At 43.7% G+C, this 19,921-nt stretch overlaps 1 protein-coding gene across 1 annotated transcript in view; it reads right to left on the minus strand.

Annotated features, from left to right (window-relative positions):
- Positions 1-454: 454 nt before the first annotated feature.
- The window catches only part of gli2a (GLI family zinc finger 2a), an 88,112-nt gene continuing 68,645 nt past the window's right edge, over positions 455-19,921 (minus strand). The window contains exons 6-14 of the mRNA XM_044366381.1: positions 13,382-13,583; positions 12,452-12,650; positions 10,449-10,559; positions 9,797-9,937; positions 7,354-7,503; positions 5,317-5,481; positions 4,740-5,021; positions 2,964-3,330; positions 455-2,865 (exon numbers count right to left, since the gene is read on the minus strand). Coding sequence (XP_044222316.1) covers positions 536-2,865; positions 2,964-3,330; positions 4,740-5,021; positions 5,317-5,481; positions 7,354-7,503; positions 9,797-9,937; positions 10,449-10,559; positions 12,452-12,650; positions 13,382-13,583 — 3,947 coding nt within the window. The 3' untranslated portion in view covers positions 455-535. The remainder of the gene's footprint in view (positions 2,866-2,963; positions 3,331-4,739; positions 5,022-5,316; positions 5,482-7,353; positions 7,504-9,796; positions 9,938-10,448; positions 10,560-12,451; positions 12,651-13,381; positions 13,584-19,921) is intronic.

The following is a 19,921-nucleotide window of genomic DNA, read 5'->3' on the forward strand; positions in this document are numbered from 1 at the left end:
CAAAAGTCTATAGCATAACTTAAAGCAAGTACCATACAGTATAATCTATAAACATGGTCTTCATAATAAAAAATATTATCTGTTATCTACATATCATGTCCATTTCCTGGTAAGTGTGTTTTCATATTGTACTCAGATGCTCAACCTTGATGTCCTCAGCAAGGCACTATGTGAACTGCTTTCAGTGCACCACTTTGTAAAGGGCTATTACACAGGGAAATACTGAATGGCAATTGTTTGTAGATGCATTTATATACCCTGGACTATCATATATTTGAAGCTAAAAAGTATGGCTTTTTAACAAATGATGATAGAAAATTGTCCTTAACCCTAGCTGTACTACTAACCTTATAATGTAACATATTATAATCTGAAACAAATATTACAAGATAAGCATATTACTATGGACAATGAAGGGAAAAAAGTATGAAATAGCCAGTTTTGCTTTGTTCAATCAGTGCTTTCTTGTGTAGTCCATATATTCCTGATGTAGAAATGGTTAATATTGGATGGATGATGAGGTGTTTGATTGCTCTCAACTTATCATGTTGAGGAACTTGCTTTCTTCAGCCAAGGCTGTGAGCATTGAGTTCATGTCACCGATGGCCATGTTGCCGATCCCTGCCGGTACAGATGCTAGGGTGACAGAATTGCGAGGGGTGGTGAGACGTGAGGAATTCTGGGAGAGGCTCTGCAGAAGGCCAGGACTCAGGGTGCCTGACATTAGGCTGGAGTGGTCCCCATCATCTAGCATGGTGTCAAAGTCAATCTGGGCATGCTCTGTGCCACCAGATCCACCAGTAGAAGAATCCACTGTACTGCTGGAGACCTGGTTGACTCCTGGTGAGGCCATGTTAGCTGCAGCAGTGTTGTTACTGGCTGGAGCCTGGCTGGCACAGGGGGACATGGGGACATCAAAGCTGGCAGAAGCTGGCTCAAACAAATGAATCTGACCTGTGTAAAACACAGCAGAGTTGGGATTCTCAGAGTTGCTATGGTGGGCCTCTGACCCACTGGGCCTCTTTGGACTTGCCTCTGAGGTGTCATTACCAAGGCTGGGACTCAAATCAGATGACTTGGGTATTCGGCTCGGTTGTATTATGCTTAACCCTGCGTGTTGTCTGGCACTAGACTTGGGCTCTGTGGGAGGCCTGGGATGTAACATTCCTCTGCCTCCATTATGAATATTGTGCTGCTGCTGTTGCTGTTGGGAGAGAACACTGCAATTTTGTTGCTGATCCACTTGGTTTGCATGAGAATACCCATCAGCCTGTGTCCTTGCTTTGTAACTTTGCAGTTCTGGGTCTGCCATACTGTTACGGGTAGGTCTCACACTAGTGCTCCCAGATATAGAATTCGGGATTGCCTCTTGGCCAAACCCTTGCTGAGGACTCATTTGCTCATTAAAGTTCACATTGCTGCATTGCCTCTGTTGCTGATGTTGCTGGTGGGAGATGTTCATCATCCTCTGGCTGTTGTGGTTTGCGTACCCCTGCATAGACATATTCTGACTCATAGGCCCTACCTGCTGGTTGCTGCCAAGGCCTTGACCCTGTGCCTGGAAGGAACCAAAGTTGTGCCTCTGCTGAACAACAGCTAGATTCCCCCTTAGAGGATGCTGCTGTTGTTTGGAGAGCTTGGCTGTGGTGTCCACAGTCCCCGAGCTCACCTCGTTCCACTGCACTGGCATATTATTCTTGTTCATGTTGGTTGATGGTACTGAGAAGGGCTGCTGGGAGCCACCAGGGCCCATCTGGCAGGATTGCATGTCCTGACCAGACTGAGTCATGGTGGCATCAGCCATTGCCATTCTTCTCTGTGCATAAAATGACGCTGGTGGGGCCATGCCTGTCTGGTAGCCCTGAGACTGGTTGTTGAAATGGTAGTCAGCTTGCCCCGAGTTGTGACCTGAGTTGCCAGTGTTCTGGGATCTGAGGTACTGCACCACGTCATCCGGAAGCACCATATCATCCTCCCCACTCTGCTCCCCCCCAATGATCATCCCATCTACTGCCATGTTCTCCATGGCAACATTCTCAGAAATGCTAGGTGGTCTGGGGGCGAATGGGTAGCGTTGCAGGCTACCATCAGAGCGAGTGTAGCCCTGCATAGCCAGTGTCTGGTGGCGTTCTGATGGACCATTCATGGGGTTCATGCTGTTCATGCTATTATAGCGCTGGACCCTAGGAAAAGAGAGAGGGTCTAGGGTGGGACGATGCACTGGGTCACTGGCACGACGTGGAAGGTTGGTGGGTACCTCATGGGGCATCATGCTGTGGTTGCCATATCCGATATCACTACATCTCCGGGGCACAGTTCCAGATGGTGGCTGATGGAATAGGTGTGATGAGCCTTCCTGGGAGTCACCGTAGAGAGCCATGCGGGTCCTCAGGCTCATTCGATCCATATTGGGGAGAGGAGTGGGTGGAGCTCCACCAATGGCAGCAGCATACTTTGCCTTGAGCCGATAATGCTGAGCTGGTGTCAGACTGAGAAGGCTTGGGAGACCTCCACCACCACCACCACCACTACCACCACCAGCACCTCCGCAGTGGCTGGCCTCACTGGAGCGTCGAGACAGATCAGTGGAGATTGGGTCATAGGAGTCAGCCGAACTGATATTGTTGTGACGGTTAGCACCAAACTGGGATGCCTCACTGGAGCGACGGCTGGAATAGCAGGGTGAAATACCAGACGAACGCCGACTCAATGTGTATGCTGAGCTCATGGTACTGGTGGTGCTGTCACGCCGCTCATTTAACTGGTTTAGCAGTGTCACTTCACACGAAGACAGGTCGCCACCACGTTGGCCAGGGTAGGAACTACTGAAGTTACTCATCATGTTGGAGCTCTCCAGCAGGGAACCTGACAGATACAAGAGACATTTTTACATAATGACACCAACTAATAACATATTTGAATTGAATTAAAGTAAAGCACCTTAAAAAACCTTCCACACTTACCGACTGCAGGTATGGGAGGCAGCTTCGTGCTGTTGCGTTGGCCCTGCGGTAGCTGCGGTGCAGAGTTGACCCAGGGACAGGAGTCTCTCACTGTCTTCAGCCTTTCCTTCTTGATGTTCTCCAGCTTGATGGTGATTGCACCACCATGACCCACAGCTTTCCTGAACTGGAGCCCCACCCCAGCCTGCTGCCCCCCAGCGGAAACAGTGGAGTCAACCATGGGGCACTCATCCTGTGCACTGAGGTCCCCGAAGCTGCCCCCGCTGTGCAGGGCCATCTCTACCCCACTGTCGTTGTTGTTGGCGCTACTGAGAGGCGACGGCTCACTGCTACATGACGAGTGGCCACCAGGACTGGACTGATACGTCTGGAGGAGGACAGCAAGGAAGAATCTGATGTAAATACACTATAGAAGACATATTATAAATGATGGTGGTCCATCATTAAGTTTTTCACTTGTAAATACATTTTCTGCAAAACTGTGGTAACACTGATAGCTACTATTTGAGGCTGAGGCTGATGAAAATGTTATTAGTTTAGCAGGTACTTGGTCATGAACCAAAGTACTAGACAAAAGTAAATTTTGACCTTCAGATGGTGCTAGATGAAAGATTGGGGAATCAAAGTTAATACAATTCACCCTTAGGGGGACATGAATGTCTGTACAAAATTTCATGGCAATCCATCCAATATTAATAATTCAGTCTGGACCAAAGCAGTGAACCAACCGACCAACACTGCCATCCCAAAAATCACAAAATAGGTGAAATTTAAAAATAGAAATGAATAGAATAAAACAATAAAAGATATAAGCTCATGCCAAGTTCAGAAAACTTCATTATATATTCTTCAATATTAAATAATTACCAGAGTTAAAAAATTCTGATTGTAATGGTGTTTTGTAATAAGTAATGTAGGCCTACAGTTCCATAATCTCATTAATTATGGATGAGTTTTGATTTATTTACAACAAGAAAACAAGTGGATAATAGATGAGTTCTGTGAGCAACAATCCAGCAGCAACAGTAATTCAAACTGGCCCAAAATGAACTAAAGTCTTGATCACAGCTTGATGCTGGCACTATTTGTTCAGCACACATGCTAAAACAGTCCCAGCCCTTGAATATTAATGTTACAATGACTTTTATCATCGGCCGACAGCAGAGGCTACTGCCAGTTACTGTGTGTGTCTCTGTGCATGCATTTGTGTGTGTCCCATATACAAAGGAGCACATTTTCAATCTGTGAAAATGGATTATCATGCAAAAAAGGCTATTTTCCATAATGCAAGAGGTGGAATGCAACGGTGTAGCGTGAAACACAAGGACACATTTGCACATTCCCCATGCTGAGTTGCAATGAGACAGAGAGACAGTTTGAGTGCTCACCTCAGTGAAGTCTGTCCATTAGGAAGGTTATAAGAGAAAGAGAGAAGCAAGTTCAAGCAACGACCAAAGAGGTGTGTTAGGAAGGACGCAGGCAGTAACTCAGAGTCTCAGAGCAATGTTAGTAAAGTGGGAAAACAGTGAGAAAATAAGTGTGTGCCTCTCTTTGTTGGTTCCTAAACATACAAAGCCATGCATGCAATTCTTTGATCGAGTTATATTAACAGGTGATATTGATCATTTGGAGTGCTAAAAGTGCTACAATTCCTTCAAGGTGCAGTTAATCGAGTTTAAAGTCAATAACAATGAATTTCCTGCACACAAATCTTTTCATGAAGTATAAAAGAGGTTTGTGTGGGATGATTTTTAAACGAAAGCGATAAGGACTCACCATAGAGTTCTCAGTCTTGATAGATTTGACTTGTAGGCAGTCTTCCACTCCTCTAGAGGTGCTGTTGGCTTCAATCTTGCCGTCCACGCCTCTCGCACCGTGCTTGGAATTCGCCTCATTCTCTCCATTGCCTTTTGGTGGCTGCAGTCTCGGAGGAGCATCGCTTCGTTGTTTCTTGGTCACGTGGGCTTCTGGTCCGTGGACTGTCTTAACGTGCTTCCTGAGAGAGCTGGGGTCCGTGTAGCGCTTGGTACAGCCTGGGATCTTGCACACATATGGTTTCTGCCAAGAGGGATTTAACACAACTCTTAATGTGGAAGAAAAGAATTGAGATTCGACCTCAGATGTAAATCAAAAATATTAGGCTCATCATCGAAAAACCACAACATTTGAAAATTTTATTTTTCAGAATGCATCTTGGCTTATGTGAGACATAAATAAATTATAATTGAAGAATACCAATTACAGAGTCTTTGCAACTAGCTAACTAATATGAGGACCTAAATGAATACAAGATGAGATGATGACAGGAGTAATAAGAGTAAATCAGTGGATTGATGTGAGTGTGTGAACATACCTCGTTAGAGTGTGTGCGGTTCTGGTGTTTGGCCCGATCCGAGGCGTTGGAGAAGGCCTTGTTGCAGCCTTCATGTTCACACACATAAGGCTTCTCCCCAGTGTGGGACCTGAGGTGGGTCTTGAGGTTCTCCAGGCGAGAGTAAGCTTTCGAGCAGCCCTCAAACTGCAGACAGATAGATAGATAAACAGTGAGTGCTGTGTTATTTTGTCCGCAGCTGGTTAGAGAAAAGAGAAAAGAGCTGGGCAACACACAAAAAAAAAAGCTGTGTGTGTTTCAGTTTTTCAAATGTAATCTACTCTTGGACTCTTGCCCACCTACTGTGGCGTGCCACACAAAAGCAAAGCCCGGCTACACTTTGGTAAAAAGGGCTATTATGCGAAATATCTAAACTAAGTGTGAGGTGTGGTAGAGCTCTTTGTCTAGTGTGCTTTGTTGAGACAAAGAGAAGTCTGTGTTTAGCCTTTGTATTCACTTGTACTGTACAAGCTATAATTTGGTATTCCTTCAGAGCAGTCACTGTGAACGTAATTGGCTTTGAAATTAAAAGAGAATCAAATTAGAGTAGCTCAGAAATCGGATATAAAAGTCTGAAGATTCTCCCTTAAAAGATGAGACTGAAGGGGAGTTAGATGATGCACGTGGGATTTGTGCAGAGAATATACAGCGAGGTCTTAATGTGGACCCATGGCCCCCTGCATGCCTGCAGATTTTAATTACAGCCCCACACTGTCAATCAGCTTTCTTAACTTTCTCCTTCACAAGTCATCTGTTTTAATGCATTCACAAGATCCTGTGAACAAGCTTTGAAGCCTAAGAAAACAGGCCCTCAACTTGATCTTCACACAGCAAACGAAGGCTTCAATAAAACCCCTGTGATTTATCAACATGAGAAATAGAGCCCGTCCTCCAAAGAAAAAACAACACTAGAGGTTGTGATGTCAGTCGCCAAATACGACCTATAGTTACGTTTGAGTGACAGATGCCATCTAGTGACCAAAGGATAACGACCTGGAGAAGTGGTGCAGCTCAGATGACGTCTATATAAGGTGCAAAAAGTGGACTTTGCTGCAGGAGACTGCTGTTCGCTTCCTGTTTCCAACCACGAGTTGGGACAGTTTTTTTAAGAACCGTAACTATGATTGTTGTGGTGTTTGCTGTTGCTATGACGACAAAGGTTGCCTAACTTTAAAGAAGTAGTAACTAACCCTAACCCTAACCCTAACCCTAACTGACACCATGTTTCCAGTGATCATTTGAACCCAAACCATGATCAACTAACCAAGTGGTGTTTGTGCCTAAACCTTACCAGACCTACAGTGTTGTCACATCATAAAACAATTATTTTTTTAAAAGTTATTTGTAACGGTTTTGGAAAGCACAGACAAATGATGTTGTGTTCCTGATGACTGCTGATAAGGGTGTCAGATCAGAAAACCATATGTCATTCTGGAGTGCATGTACAAATGACCTATGTGGTTGTTTAATTTGGAGGACTTAATGGAAAAATATCACTGTTGATACAAACACACACACAAAAAAAAAAATAAATCAGATGAACTTTTTTTTTTTTTTTTTTAAGTATTTTTTTCTGGAGGCACACAGAAGGGCTGAAAGGTAGAGACTGCATGTTACAGTTCTAGTAGTTGGTTAACTATTTAACCAATAAGTTAACTCACTCCACTAATGTTACACATCATAAAGGTCAATTTAGCAAGACAAGACAGACAGTTGAATAATGTCTTCTGAGACTCTGGAGGAGCTTTGTAAAATAAATAACGCTAGTCTAGACAGAAATAGTATATCTTTTCCCCTGCTGCCTCGTTTTTCACCGTTCTTTTAATAACATTTTGAAAGTCTCTTGCAAGCGTAATACTAAAAGGTGTAATACTAAACTGCTAGAGTGCCCCTTTCAATACAGCAGTGAGACAATAAGTGAGTCAGTGAGTCTGCTGATCTTGTGCTCGGTGAGTCAGTTAAACAGCTAGTTACTAACAGTGCATCACAGTGTTTCACGGGGGATACAAGGGCTCTTACTGTGCATTTATGCGGCTTCTCTCCCGTGTGTCTCCTCATGTGGACCACCAGCATGTACTGGGCCTTGAAGGGTTTCTGCTCCCGTGAACACTCCTCCCAGCGACACACAAACTCCTTCTTCTCACCGTGGATGTGGTCGTTGTTGATGTGCTGTGGAGACCAATTCAACTCACGTCAGTTATCGCAATAATATAAACGAGTCAGCAAATTCTTCTCTTTTTCCCACCAGAAGAATCTCTCTCACACACACATGTGTCCATGCATACGTGCACAAACACACACACACACACACACACATTGTGAGTAACGGTGCCATCCATTATAGCTGACAGTTATTATGCATCTGTCAACAGGAGACAAAAAAACTATAAAAGCACTGTGTCTTCTTTTTCAGGCTGTGTGTCAGTGTGCTTCTTCAGAGGAAAGGAACTTCCTCAGCTCCCAGTAAAAGTGATCAGGAAGAGGAATTTGTAACAGCTTTGTTAGTTATCTCCCATTGTCCTCACTTTTAACAAATCAGGAAGTCAGTGAGGGGACGTAAAAAGTTTCCTGTGTGATGTTTAAACTTAAATTGATGTATTAGTCTACTACTTTCAGACAAATCAAATCACACTCGGTTTGAACAATCCGTGATAGAGAGGGAAACCTGAAAAATATGTGAAATAAAATTTTCTTTCCCCCAGGATTCTCTTGAAATGATCTGTCTACGCTGCAAAATTATACATCTTACTGTAATTCCAGCATGATTTCCACCTTGTAGGAACTCCTCATGTTTAAAGAATTTCTTGTCTTGTTGAAATGAATAATTTGCACTACTGGAGAAGGAGACAGTCAGTAACTCCTACTACAATGTGTAGACATGCAAGAGAATGGCATATTACCCAGAGTACCTTCAAAGTTTCTTAATAATGCCCTCAGACACAACAGGTTTGGTTGAACTAAAATGACATGTATTGCAGACAAACACACACACACAATGTTGTTTCTGAACAGACACACACTTTAAAAACTCCCATCCTGTGCACCACATGCAAATATCCAACACACCCAGAGGAACCACTTCATTTCCTGAGGACATCCAGGCCCACAATGCTCCACTTATGTGGCCACTTCTTCACCAGCGAAAAAGCTCGGTGGTTGACGATTTTTGCTGAGATCTATTTTGGGTTGAAGGAGGAGGAATGGAAACAAGTGTGTGGCCCAGCGGAGGCCTCTATTTTCAGGTTACACACTAGTGTGAATCCATAATTTGGGGGCTCTTGAAACAGGATTACTTTGGTTAAGCAGAAGCCAGAAAAACCCACAGGTGTGTTTTTTTTTTTTTCTGCTGATATTGTGAGAACCTTGTGTGAAACCCTGGACATGCTTAGGGAGATGCTGTCAAGGGTGTTTTTTTTTTTTGTAGAAGAAATGGTTATATTTCTGGTTGGTTTTCATAATATGGATAGAAAGCAGTGGTCCGGTGAGGATTTAAGAATGCGTTGGCCTCACATTGTCCATCTACACCCTCGATCAAACCAACAACCCTCCGCTAGTCGACTCGCTATTCCTGGCAAGCTCTCACAGAGTTTTGCGGCTAGGGAGGTGGAGCTGGGGCAAAAGTTCTTAAAGGTAACTCTGGTCCTGACTTGCAGCAACCCATATTGACCCCCTCCAACCCCCCCCCCCCCCCCCTTCTCCCATCACTCTCTGGGTCTGTGGACTTGACACATGCCCCTCCTACTACAGCTCTGAGATGACTGACAGCCAGTCAGAAAATGGAAAGCAAGAAGAGTTGGGCTGGAAAAGGGAAGGGTGGGGGGGGGGGGGGGGAAGCATGAGATTCTAAAAATCCAGAGCTGCTGGCATGACGATGGATTTATGGCCAGCCCTCTGGGCTTCAGGGGTTGTGGGTGTTGCTGGGAGTGAAAGGTTAGGGGTTAGGGGTCACGGGGCTGAGGGGTTTGGGGGGGGGTTGGGGGGGGGGCACAGCTGCAGGGTGTGGGCTTGAATTTGGTGAGAGACGGCAGGCTCATTAACGTTGCACGTGTCAACCCAACAGGAAAGGATCAGTTACTGGACGGCTTTCTGACCAGACTCAATCAGCATGAATTTAATGAGTAGCAGAAGAGTTATTTGAACTTTTTTTTTTTTTTTTTTTTAACACAGTATGTCAGATTTTTTACTTTCACCACAGCGAAGCAAATCGATAATGCCGATGGAAATCAACGGCTTCCAGAAAAACGAGATGAAACATGTCAGCAAAATGCTCGACATCGTGTTTGCTGTTCTAACTTTTGTATCTTCAAAGTGGAATTTTACAGTTTTATGGCCTATACACTTTTTTTTTTTTTTCTGTCAGTGGGCTGTCATAAAAAACAGTGCGACTGAGTTTGTCATTCAATAAATCTCTACAATTGCTTCAAGGTCACATGCAGAGCGAGCCAAGAGGCCTGCTACTCACATGAACGAGTTGGTCCTGGGTGTCGTACTCCTTTGTACAGCCCTCCCAGTGGCAGTTGGTCTCATATATGGCCTCAGGCTCCTGTTTACACTCGTCTTTATCCAGATCCTCACTCAGGTCTAAGATCCCTCCACCGTGGTCCTGGAGAAAGAGGACGGGATAGGCATAACTTACAAACAGTACACATCCATCCATTAAAGTGTATAAATGATTAGAGAGAGAAATGCAAATACAGACTGCATCTTTTACCTGGATCTGTGGTCAATACATTAGAAAAGCATTCTGCACTATTTTGCATCTCTCTTATCTTATCTTACTTCTTAATCCTAATGAGTTGGTTGGTTGATCTCAATGCGTGACAACACCTCTTGTCATTGATCAAAGCTGCATTTTTATTCACTCCCTACAATCAATTAGAGACAAATTAGCAGCTTACAGTTAAAGGAGGATCTATTTTCCCACTGTGAGTAGCTGGAGCTGTGATAGAGACGTCTAAGTTATAAAATAAGAAGAATCTGAGCAGTTGGTTGGGATTTTGAAGATCCAAAAGTAAATTCTACTTAAAAAACTTAAAACTAAAGTTGTGTTTTATGTTTTTGTTTTCCAGAATTTCAGATTCCTACTTACGTTCTGAATTTTTTAAATCTCATACCTGAGAGGACGGCGAGATGGGCAGCGGACCCTCTGCTTCCGTTTTAACCTTTGACCTCTTGGTGGTCAGTGGGTTGACTGTGCTGCTCACTGCTGGGTCTCCGCCAGCGTTCTGAAGGACAGATAAGACAGAAACACGGTGAAACAGGAGGAGACAAACGTTTTTGCAAGTCTGTCAATGTGACACACGATCGTTATGATTTTCAGAAGCAGAGACAATCAGAGTCTAAGCAAACAAAAAGTGGTTTTAAATTTGTGTCCTTTTATCCAAACACCTATCCACTGACCCACCGACCCACTCATTCATAACCTATCAGTGAATCATGCAATTAATCCTAACACATGACGTTCGTCCACCCGCGCGTCCATTAGCCCTCGCGTTCCTTCTTCACCTATTCATTTCACCATCCAATTCAATTTATTAAAACCACCAGATTCCACTCAGTTGACACTACTTCTTTCCGCACCGCAGGGAGCGGCAGAGGGGAATCAGATAACTAAGCCGCAGAGATACCACGCAATTGTTTTTGGCTCGATAGTTTGTTGCACAGAGATGTGAGGAGTCCCGTTTGCGCCAGGCACCGGATCCCATAAGTCAGACTAGGACCCGCCGCCGAGACTAAACAATTTAGACTGCTTTATGATCGCCAAAGCCGCAAGGAAATATGAAAGAAGAGGAGTTATTACCCTCATACTGAGGGGGGGGGGGGGGGGGAAGGCAGCGGGGTCGGGGGGTGGGTGGGGGTGGGGGGTTGGGGAGGGAAGGGGGGCTTTGATCTGCCGACAGATTCTGAACACGACGGAGAGACAAAGACACAGAAGGCCTGTTAAAGCTCTAATGGAGACGAAAAGAAAGGAAAGATATAAAATGTAAAGCAGCTGATAGATGTGTGTGTGTATATTGAGGTTCACTGGAGGGGGTCTCCTAATCCCACCCAGACTCTACAGTGCAGTTCAGCATTTGTGCAAGGCCTCGATGATTCATTCAGCTGGCTGGAAACCAAAAGGGAAACATGGTTCTGATCACTGTTGAATTGCAGCTGAATGTGTGTTTGTGCACATGTGTGTGTGTGTGTGTGTGAATGTGGCCCGTGTCTTTGTTTGTGTGTGTGTGTGTGTGTGTGTGTGTGTGAGGAGTGGATATATACTCTTTTGGATCCTTTTCGGTGTGTGTCAGTAGACTGCATCTCTCAGTGAAACGCTGTGCTGACACAGAGCTGGAGGCAGCTGATAACAGTGTGAGGTGGAGTGATTCACTGAGTGGGAAGTTTACATTATGAGTGGCTGTGGAGTATACAGTGGGCTGATAAAGAGAGACAGAGGAGACAGTAGGAAGTAAGACAGATGGAACTTAGAGGGAAACTCCTGCGTATTTCTAACCTCAGGAAGAATTTAAAATAAAGACAACAAGTTCTTTTTTTGGACCGTTTGTCGGACAAAACAAGCAGGTTTTTACGACGTCACCTCTGGCTCTGTGAACTTTTCCTTTATACTTCAAGCTGTAGCAAATACATACGTACATAAATCAGGCATGTAGATCATCATTAGTTTCAGATGGATTTTGAATAGCTATTTTTAGGTACAGTATGTGCTGTTGAGTTTTGTCCTTGTCCTTAAACAATGAACAACGAATAAAGTCGGTGATTTTGTCATTTTCTTCCATTGTTGTGTCTCACTGTTAAATGACTAAGATGGCGATAAGCATGGATGAGACTGACGCCGCTGTCGGTTTACAGAAATAGCAACTCTCTGGATCAAGTTTTGCATATTTTGTGAAAATTCAAGTGTATGCATCTTAACATCTGTTCACAGTTTAAGCAGAAAACATCACCTCTGTTACGTGCAAGTTAGAAATCATCTGTCTGGAAGTTATTTGAGGATGCCTCAGTCTATTCCACTCACACACACACATCCATAAAAATGGTATCAAAGGTAATAAAGATGGAAAGAAAAAAAATGTGTATGCACTTAAAATTGCAAATGTACAAATCTTCCAATTCCCACCTGGTTTGCCTCAGAGTTGGAGCTGTTGTGGGAGGTGGTCATAGGTGAAGCCGTCAGGGGGTGTTGGCGGGCCGAGAAAGAGGACGGCGACGGTTGAATGAGAGGAGGCGTGTGGCCGAAGGCGTTCAGACCTCTCTGCTGGGACAACAGCTGCTGGTACGCCACCGGGTTGATGGGATGAGGGAAGCTGAACGAGGGGCTGGGTGAGAGGGAAACGAAAACGCTTATCTCATGGAAAATATGAACGGAGATTTGTGCCTGCTGGGTAATATCCAATAACTGAATCTGGTACATTTGAATGACTTTCACCTCATTTGCATCAAAATTCATTCATTGTTGATTTTGGTCTTTTTGTGGGATTTGTTGACAAAAACAGAAAATATCTGCAGCCTTATCCTTAAACATGCTGAACAAACCTGTAATCTGTAATCTGTAAAACATGTGCTACCTATTTTTGTCCTACAGCTGACTGAGAACCAGGCTGATTGGCTGTTAGCATTATATATATATATATATATATAAAAAAAGGGCTGATGGGACAATGTCTGCACAAAACAAACCCAAACATTTCTACCGGCTGAATGCACTCATTTGCAGTTCAGGGTTCAACAAATGAGAACCTTAAACTGCTCATTTTTCAGGAGCTTGACATGTAGTTGCTAAAAACAGATTTCTAAATTTGTCATTCTCATGGTTTTTTAATGGCCTTGAATGGGAAGTTAGGTCAATCTTCACATAAGTCGGTGCAAATGTGATTATGTCTTTAAAGGTTTGTGTTTTACTGGGTACAGTAATAGTTTTAAAAGGAGAGTACTTTATTGTCAGTTGTAATTCTGCATTGTTAGATGTCAGTAAAGGTTAGTGAAAGAAGAAGCTTCTTTGTCATCAACTGTTTTGGCCACAGATGTAATCATGTGGTCATTTACATACCTGATCCCTCCGACTGAAAGGTGCCCATAGGAGCTGCTGGCGGCCGAGCTGGAGCGGGAATTGTTGATGTAGGCGACCAGGGAGTTGGGCGAGGTGCGGATCATGGTCTGCAGGTCGATGCTGGCGTCTGACAGCGGAGAGATGGATAGCGCCCTCTTCCTGCTCAGTCGGGGCGTCAGCCGTGGGCTTGAGAAACGTGATACTGGACACAAAAAACACACAATGTCAGACATTTTTGGTATTGCTATCTCAACGGGCGACTTCAAAAGAAATCAGAATATGACGTCTGACGTGCAGCCTTTAGAAACTTTCGGGCAGTGTAGTCGTTCCTCGCAGTTAACTAGATTGGAGAACTAATGTACAAATTCCTTGTGCTTCCATTAAATCTCTGCCTGGCCTCAATAGAAACCAGCAGTTACGCTGAACCATGTTAGAAGAAACATTCAGCCCTGAGCACTCTAGCGGAGGTCACATCCATGCTAAGCTACACTATATCTCCGGCATCTCTCTCACACACACAGCTCCCCTATTTAACATTCGCATCCTCTTATGCATAATGAATCGCCCCCAATCATTCTCAGTAATTACCGTGATAGCAATCTCTTTCAGACCGCTGTACTTGGGCAAGTTAAATGGAGGCAATTTAAACAAATTGATCTTAGAATACCATTAAAAAGAACAAGACTGACTCACAAAAGGTAGGGTTCATGACCTGCTGCTAAACCTGGTTGTTGCACTGTTTTCTTATTCTCGTAGAAAGGAGAACAAGAAAATAACAAGGTGGACTACTTTCCCATGCACTGGAGGAGCAGGATATTTATTTTTCCATACGTATTGTTCAAGTGTATTTATTTCTTTTAAATTTCATAGGCATGTAACTCCCTACTTCTACAGAGACAGAGACAGATCACTTGTTTGGGACCAACAGGTGCTGGTTTGCAGTGTGAAGGGACAAAGAGCAGGACTGGTTTGTGCACATGTGTAATTGGGTCTTACAGCAGACATCATCAGAGGCGCGAGAGGCAGGAAACTCATAATAGGCACATCACAACTCACCTAAGCACATGCATGGTGACCTGACACACTCACACATTTGCTGCATGTCAACTTCACTGCTGTCAATATGTAGCCAATCCGTGACTCTTGGCTGGTGGAACTCACAAACCCTCAAGCCAAATGAATCCAGGCACCGCCATAATCACCGTGCCAGACCTACAGCCATAAACCAGGGTCTTACTTCCAAAAGTATTATGTTTGGAGGTGGCGAGTCGTAAAGCAAAGGCATATGCACTTAGTTAAAAGGCCCCCTGGAACTTCAGACGGCAGACGACAGTAGTTGGGGGCTTATGAAAAAAAAAAAAAAAAAAAAGACTGGTAGAAATGATAGAGATGTGTATGAAAGAGCTGGCAAAAACAACAAACGGTCCTCAGGAATGTGCCTCTCTGCGGCTAATAAATAAATGTGTCATCTTTCATTAGCCGCTATAGAGGGGTGGGGATGGAGTAAAGAAGGCAGACGGTAGTGGAGGAACAGAAAAAAAAAAAGCGTAGAGGGTGAAGAAGCAGGCGGTCCTCCACTTGGGAATATGGGTCGTCATGAATGAGGAGTTCATTCTGATAAGCTATGTGCTGCTCCACACGGGTCGTGCAGCTGCTTGAATTTGCTATTTTTTGCAGAGAGCCAAGCTAGCTGCTTTGCCAACAGATTTAATGGGAGATAGGTGTATTAATATTCCGCTTTATAAAGCAGGAAACAGGCCTCACAGCCTGGTGGCCTGGTAGCCTGGCGCCAGCCTCACCCCTCTGGGCACCGTGCCCAAAACACCTCCATCTCCAAACCACCTCCTCAATCTATACATCAACCTCAGCTCAGGACTCTCAATGAGTCCAGCGACAAAGCTTCTTGTCCACATGCTAAACAAGTGGACAAGCTTTAGCTAGGTGTTATGTCAAAGGATGTTATTGGTCTAACCTAATTTTACCTGGAATAAATTTCCTACATGCACACACACACACACACAACTCTCACCACTTGGCAAAAAGGAGTGTTTTATAGGTGGCGGCTATAATTGAAAGGGTGAGCATGTTCCGGCGGGGAGTGAGAAAACAGATGTTGCACAGGCCACGGCGGCGCAGCAGTGTGTGGTAATATGGCACGGTGCGCTACAGTATGTGTGCGTGTACGTATGTGTGTCTACATGTGTGCCATTGCTCTGTGGGACTGCAGTATGGGTTGGTTGTAATTGTGGCACCTGGATTTATATAGAGAGTCATAATTACAGGCGCTCCAGTGCAAATTGATATAGCAAAGAAAAAAAAATATATTAAAGGGGATGGGAGTGACGAGTGTGTATGTGTGAGTGATTATTTTAAGTATTTGCCCTCGCTGTTTTAACTGACATGGCTTTGTGGAAAATGAAAACACTTTAATTGAAGGGTTGAGAAAATCCTCAGAACACAGCTAGCGCTCAGTGTCATCCTGGCCCCTGAGCACATGGCGGGTCACTGTAAAGCTCTGCAAAGAATTGGTATGAAGCCTTTTCTCCCATTACAGTAACTCTAAAACTGGGGCCGTGGGCTCCTCTTAACATTGCATTGAGAAAAAAAGTTATCATATCTATCTGAACAAATTAGCATTTTTAGACGAAAAATAAAATAAAATCTGAAACTTACAACTTCAAATTTGTGTTCAAGGTTCCCATTATGAGTGAACATTTCTAGTTTCCACTCCTTTTAGAATTCAGTGGCCTCTCTTGGGGTTAACGGAGACAGTGAACTTATTAGACAGTAGAGTTACGCCAACAGAATGATGAGCAGTCTAATTTGGATTGCAGCTGAGTTGGATACAGAAACGGCGCCAAGAGTTTACTTCGACGCCAACACATTATCAAATATTTGGTGAGAAATGCAAATCTCACAACATCCTTGACAATGTAAACAAACTGTCTCTGCTAAAAGCAAAATGTGTTTGAGTTTACAAGAATATTAGCATCTGTATTTGTCGTTGGAGATGTTTTAGTGTACAGTATGTGTCTCCTTTTATCTTCTATGATATATTAGGTATATGACCTATACCCAATGTCAGGGAGGGGATTTACCATATATCTACCTAAAAATAGCCAGAGATGTGTTATCAGTGTCCATGTCGCAGAGTAAGGCTGTAGCCAATTATGCTACAATCTCTCATGTAATCTATGGCACACTGGAGACTTTTATTCTGTGACTTTAGCCTTTAAAGTAGTGGTAGAGAGTGGTAGGTAGAGGGGTATGAAATAGATAAGTAGAGTGACAGAAACAGTAGCTAGCTTATTCTGCACAAGTGCGACTACATATTTGATTTATGAAATTAATTAAACTTTGTCACCAGCTAGAGGGAGCAACGTTAGCTGATGATGTTACTCTGGTGGCTGTCCATATTGTTGGTGACACCCTCCTGTCAATACCGTTGATGAATGCAGCTCAAGCTGCTGTTACCACTGTATCAAGCTCTCTTGACAAGCAGGCGGTTTTTCGGATGTGTTTTGATTTGTGAAATCTGCCAAAATCTACTTGAATACATAGGCCATGTAGTTAGGGGGGAGTGGGGGGATGGTGTTGGTGCATCCCTTGGTGATGTAGACAAGTGCAAGCATGGGTTTGTGTGCACATAGAGATGGAAGCCACAGTAAACCAAGAGACCACTACACCACTGGTAAAAAAAATCTTTGCACAACATGTTAGCAGCATTGCTAATGTAAGGCAGTCAGAGTGGTTTTACTGGTGAATGTGTCAGCTTTAAAGAGATAAATTACAGTGGAGTTGATTAGCGAAAATTCCTTGCACATGATTGTTGGCTTTAGTTTGGATCTGGCTAATGGATTTTCAAAATTCTTTTTTAAACCATCATCTTTCTTAATGTACTTTACAAACAAATTCAATCAGCTGACGCCATATGTGTCATCCATTTGGCTTTGAGTGTATAATCTTTGGTGTGTCCCCCTTGACCTTATCTGGGGTGAATCAGGTCTCGGCTAACTCCCCCCTCCATGATGAACAGGAGCTGCTCTACTCTGGACACTCCTCCCCCGCCCAACACACCGCAGTTTGAGTTTTTGCCAGCAGGGCCCCAGGCCTCCACATCTTCAGCCAGCCAAGCCAACCCCCGGGGCAGCTGGAGTGGGAAAATGTTTATTTTCCCTGCTAAATCTCACTAATACTAACACTGTGAATTTTATTAGCGAGGAGCTCGCGCTGAATCCTCTATGAGCCCCCAGTGTCCAGCCAAAAGCCGCCGTTGTGTTTGCTAGTGTGTTTACGCACACACTTCCACCCATGTGCTCATGAACCAACATATAGTTAAGTGTTTGTGTATGCAGTCTGAGGGGACCGACCCCCTCACGCCCCCACCTCCTCCACCACCACATCAGTACACAAATCTATCTCCCTCTCTCCCTCTGCTGCATCAACACTAAAATCTCTTTTTCCTTGGGGTGGCAGACATTTACTTTGGCCGCTGCTTTTGTCGTGGGAGATTCAACGTTTTTCCCGCAAGCCGCTCTGATATTTCTCTGCCCACCCACCCCTTACATACCTGCTCACTCATATATAAACAGTTTTCTGAATGCCTCCCAGTGTGAAATATCATAATGTGACTTTATTTACACTTACAGTAATGATGGTGTACCCAATGCTAATGCTAATCATACTTAAATGTCTTTTCGGTAATGTTGGAATCGGTGTTTCCGTCTATCGGGGTTGAAAGACTGAGACCAGCTTTCTGTGTACTGTAACAACTACAGGTTTTACTTTGGTAGTCTCGGGAACTGAGTGAGGAAATATTGCCTGGATCATCCTCTAGCTGCCTGTACATGGAAAGACTTCTCTGATGGAAACAAATGTCATCTATAAAAAATAATCTCTTCTCATATTAAAATGATAGTCTTTAAAGAAACCCTTGCACAATGTTGTCCCCAAATGGCATTTAGAGGCTGATCTTTTATAAGCAGACTTCCTTCTGTCAGTATAAATAATATATTTATTCTTTTTTGGAGCATTTTGTGCCTTTATTTGAGAGCGGATTGGAGAGATGACAGGAAATGAGAGAGGGATGGAGAATGACATCATATAAATGCTCTCTTAGGGGCAAGTGGAGGTAAAGATGGTGAAAGCTATTGCCACTGAATCCAGCTTTCACTGGAAAAAAGTATTCACATGTTCTTATTTGGGAAATAATTCTCTCCTTCTCTTTTGCCGGAACCATAACCTTATCCCATGTAGTGCATCACAATGGAAGAAAACTGATGCAGAAACTGGGATACCTTTAAACATCCCAATACCTTCTCTCACCTAGTTTAATGTTAGCCAATAGGAGCACAGAGATCCCTTCAGCCCACAACTGTAAAAATGGCAATGCAAAGAGGAATGATGTGTGATCACCTCTGAAAGTCAAGAGAGATGGTAAAGTATTATTGGTCAGGGTCCAACTTGTAGTCTGTAATGTGTCTTCACAAGAATTTATAACTCTGTGATCACCTAACCTGATGCGAGTGATCATTTTGAATACAGTCCTCCATTTGTCACATGTTGTGTTTAAAGGATTTTCCACCAATGATCACGCCTGGCACCAGAATGTTTGCAAGTCTGTAGAACATCAAGTGTGTTTTCACATAGCAAACAGCTTCGAAACAAATTTAAAAATATATGCGTGATTCAACTTGAAGCAACATTTTCTTTAATTAAGATATGAAATGACCCTCAACTACTGACCACATTTATTTATTAAAGACAAGTAAGACAATACTAGATTTAAAGATTTGAAATTGATTATTTTTTTAACATTGCGTCCTTGGAACAAAATGTATTTTTGTAGTTTTAGCCCTGTGTGCTTCTCTCAGTCTGCATGTCACTCTCGCCAGATAAGGGCAGTGATTAATGTTTGAAAAACACACCGTGGACTGACACTGACTAACAGAAGCAACTGAGCGTTTCAGTGAGGTCTTTACAACCACTACTAACACTATGTTTGTTTAGGAGTCCTGTCCATTTGGCAATTTTCGTGTAAGGAAAACCCAACAAGCAGCGTATGGATCTTTACACAGTGAAACAAGAGTAGTCCAACAAACCATTTCTCTGGGTAGGTTCGTGTTTTGACTGGCGACATGGAAAGAAATCCCCCATGGTCTGTGGGGGTCTGTCGTTGTGGCACTCCAAAACTTAACAACATCACTGCAGCATTTTTAAATGATGTCTTCCTCATATTCCACAGAGAAATCCCTGTGTTTAAGTGTCTGGCTTGAGGTGTGCCCAACAGTAAATCCTTAAATTCATAAGTGCACCAGTAAGACCTGCAGCCCTGTCCGAAAACCTATACTGACGCATGTGTCCGCAGCTTTTCCACCAGCACATTTCTCACAGCGGCGCTCAGTGTTGCATGGTTCAACCGTAAGCCTTGCAATTTCACTTGCCCATAGGGAAAAGAGGTGGGAGGGGGAGGGTGGGTGAGAAGCCATACTATGGGTTCACTGAGGACTCCTAGTTCTTGCGGTGGGTCTGCTGAATATT

This window comes from Thunnus albacares, chromosome 11, assembly GCF_914725855.1.
Source record: "Thunnus albacares chromosome 11, fThuAlb1.1, whole genome shotgun sequence".
Taxonomy (NCBI): Eukaryota; Metazoa; Chordata; class Actinopteri; order Scombriformes; family Scombridae; genus Thunnus; species Thunnus albacares.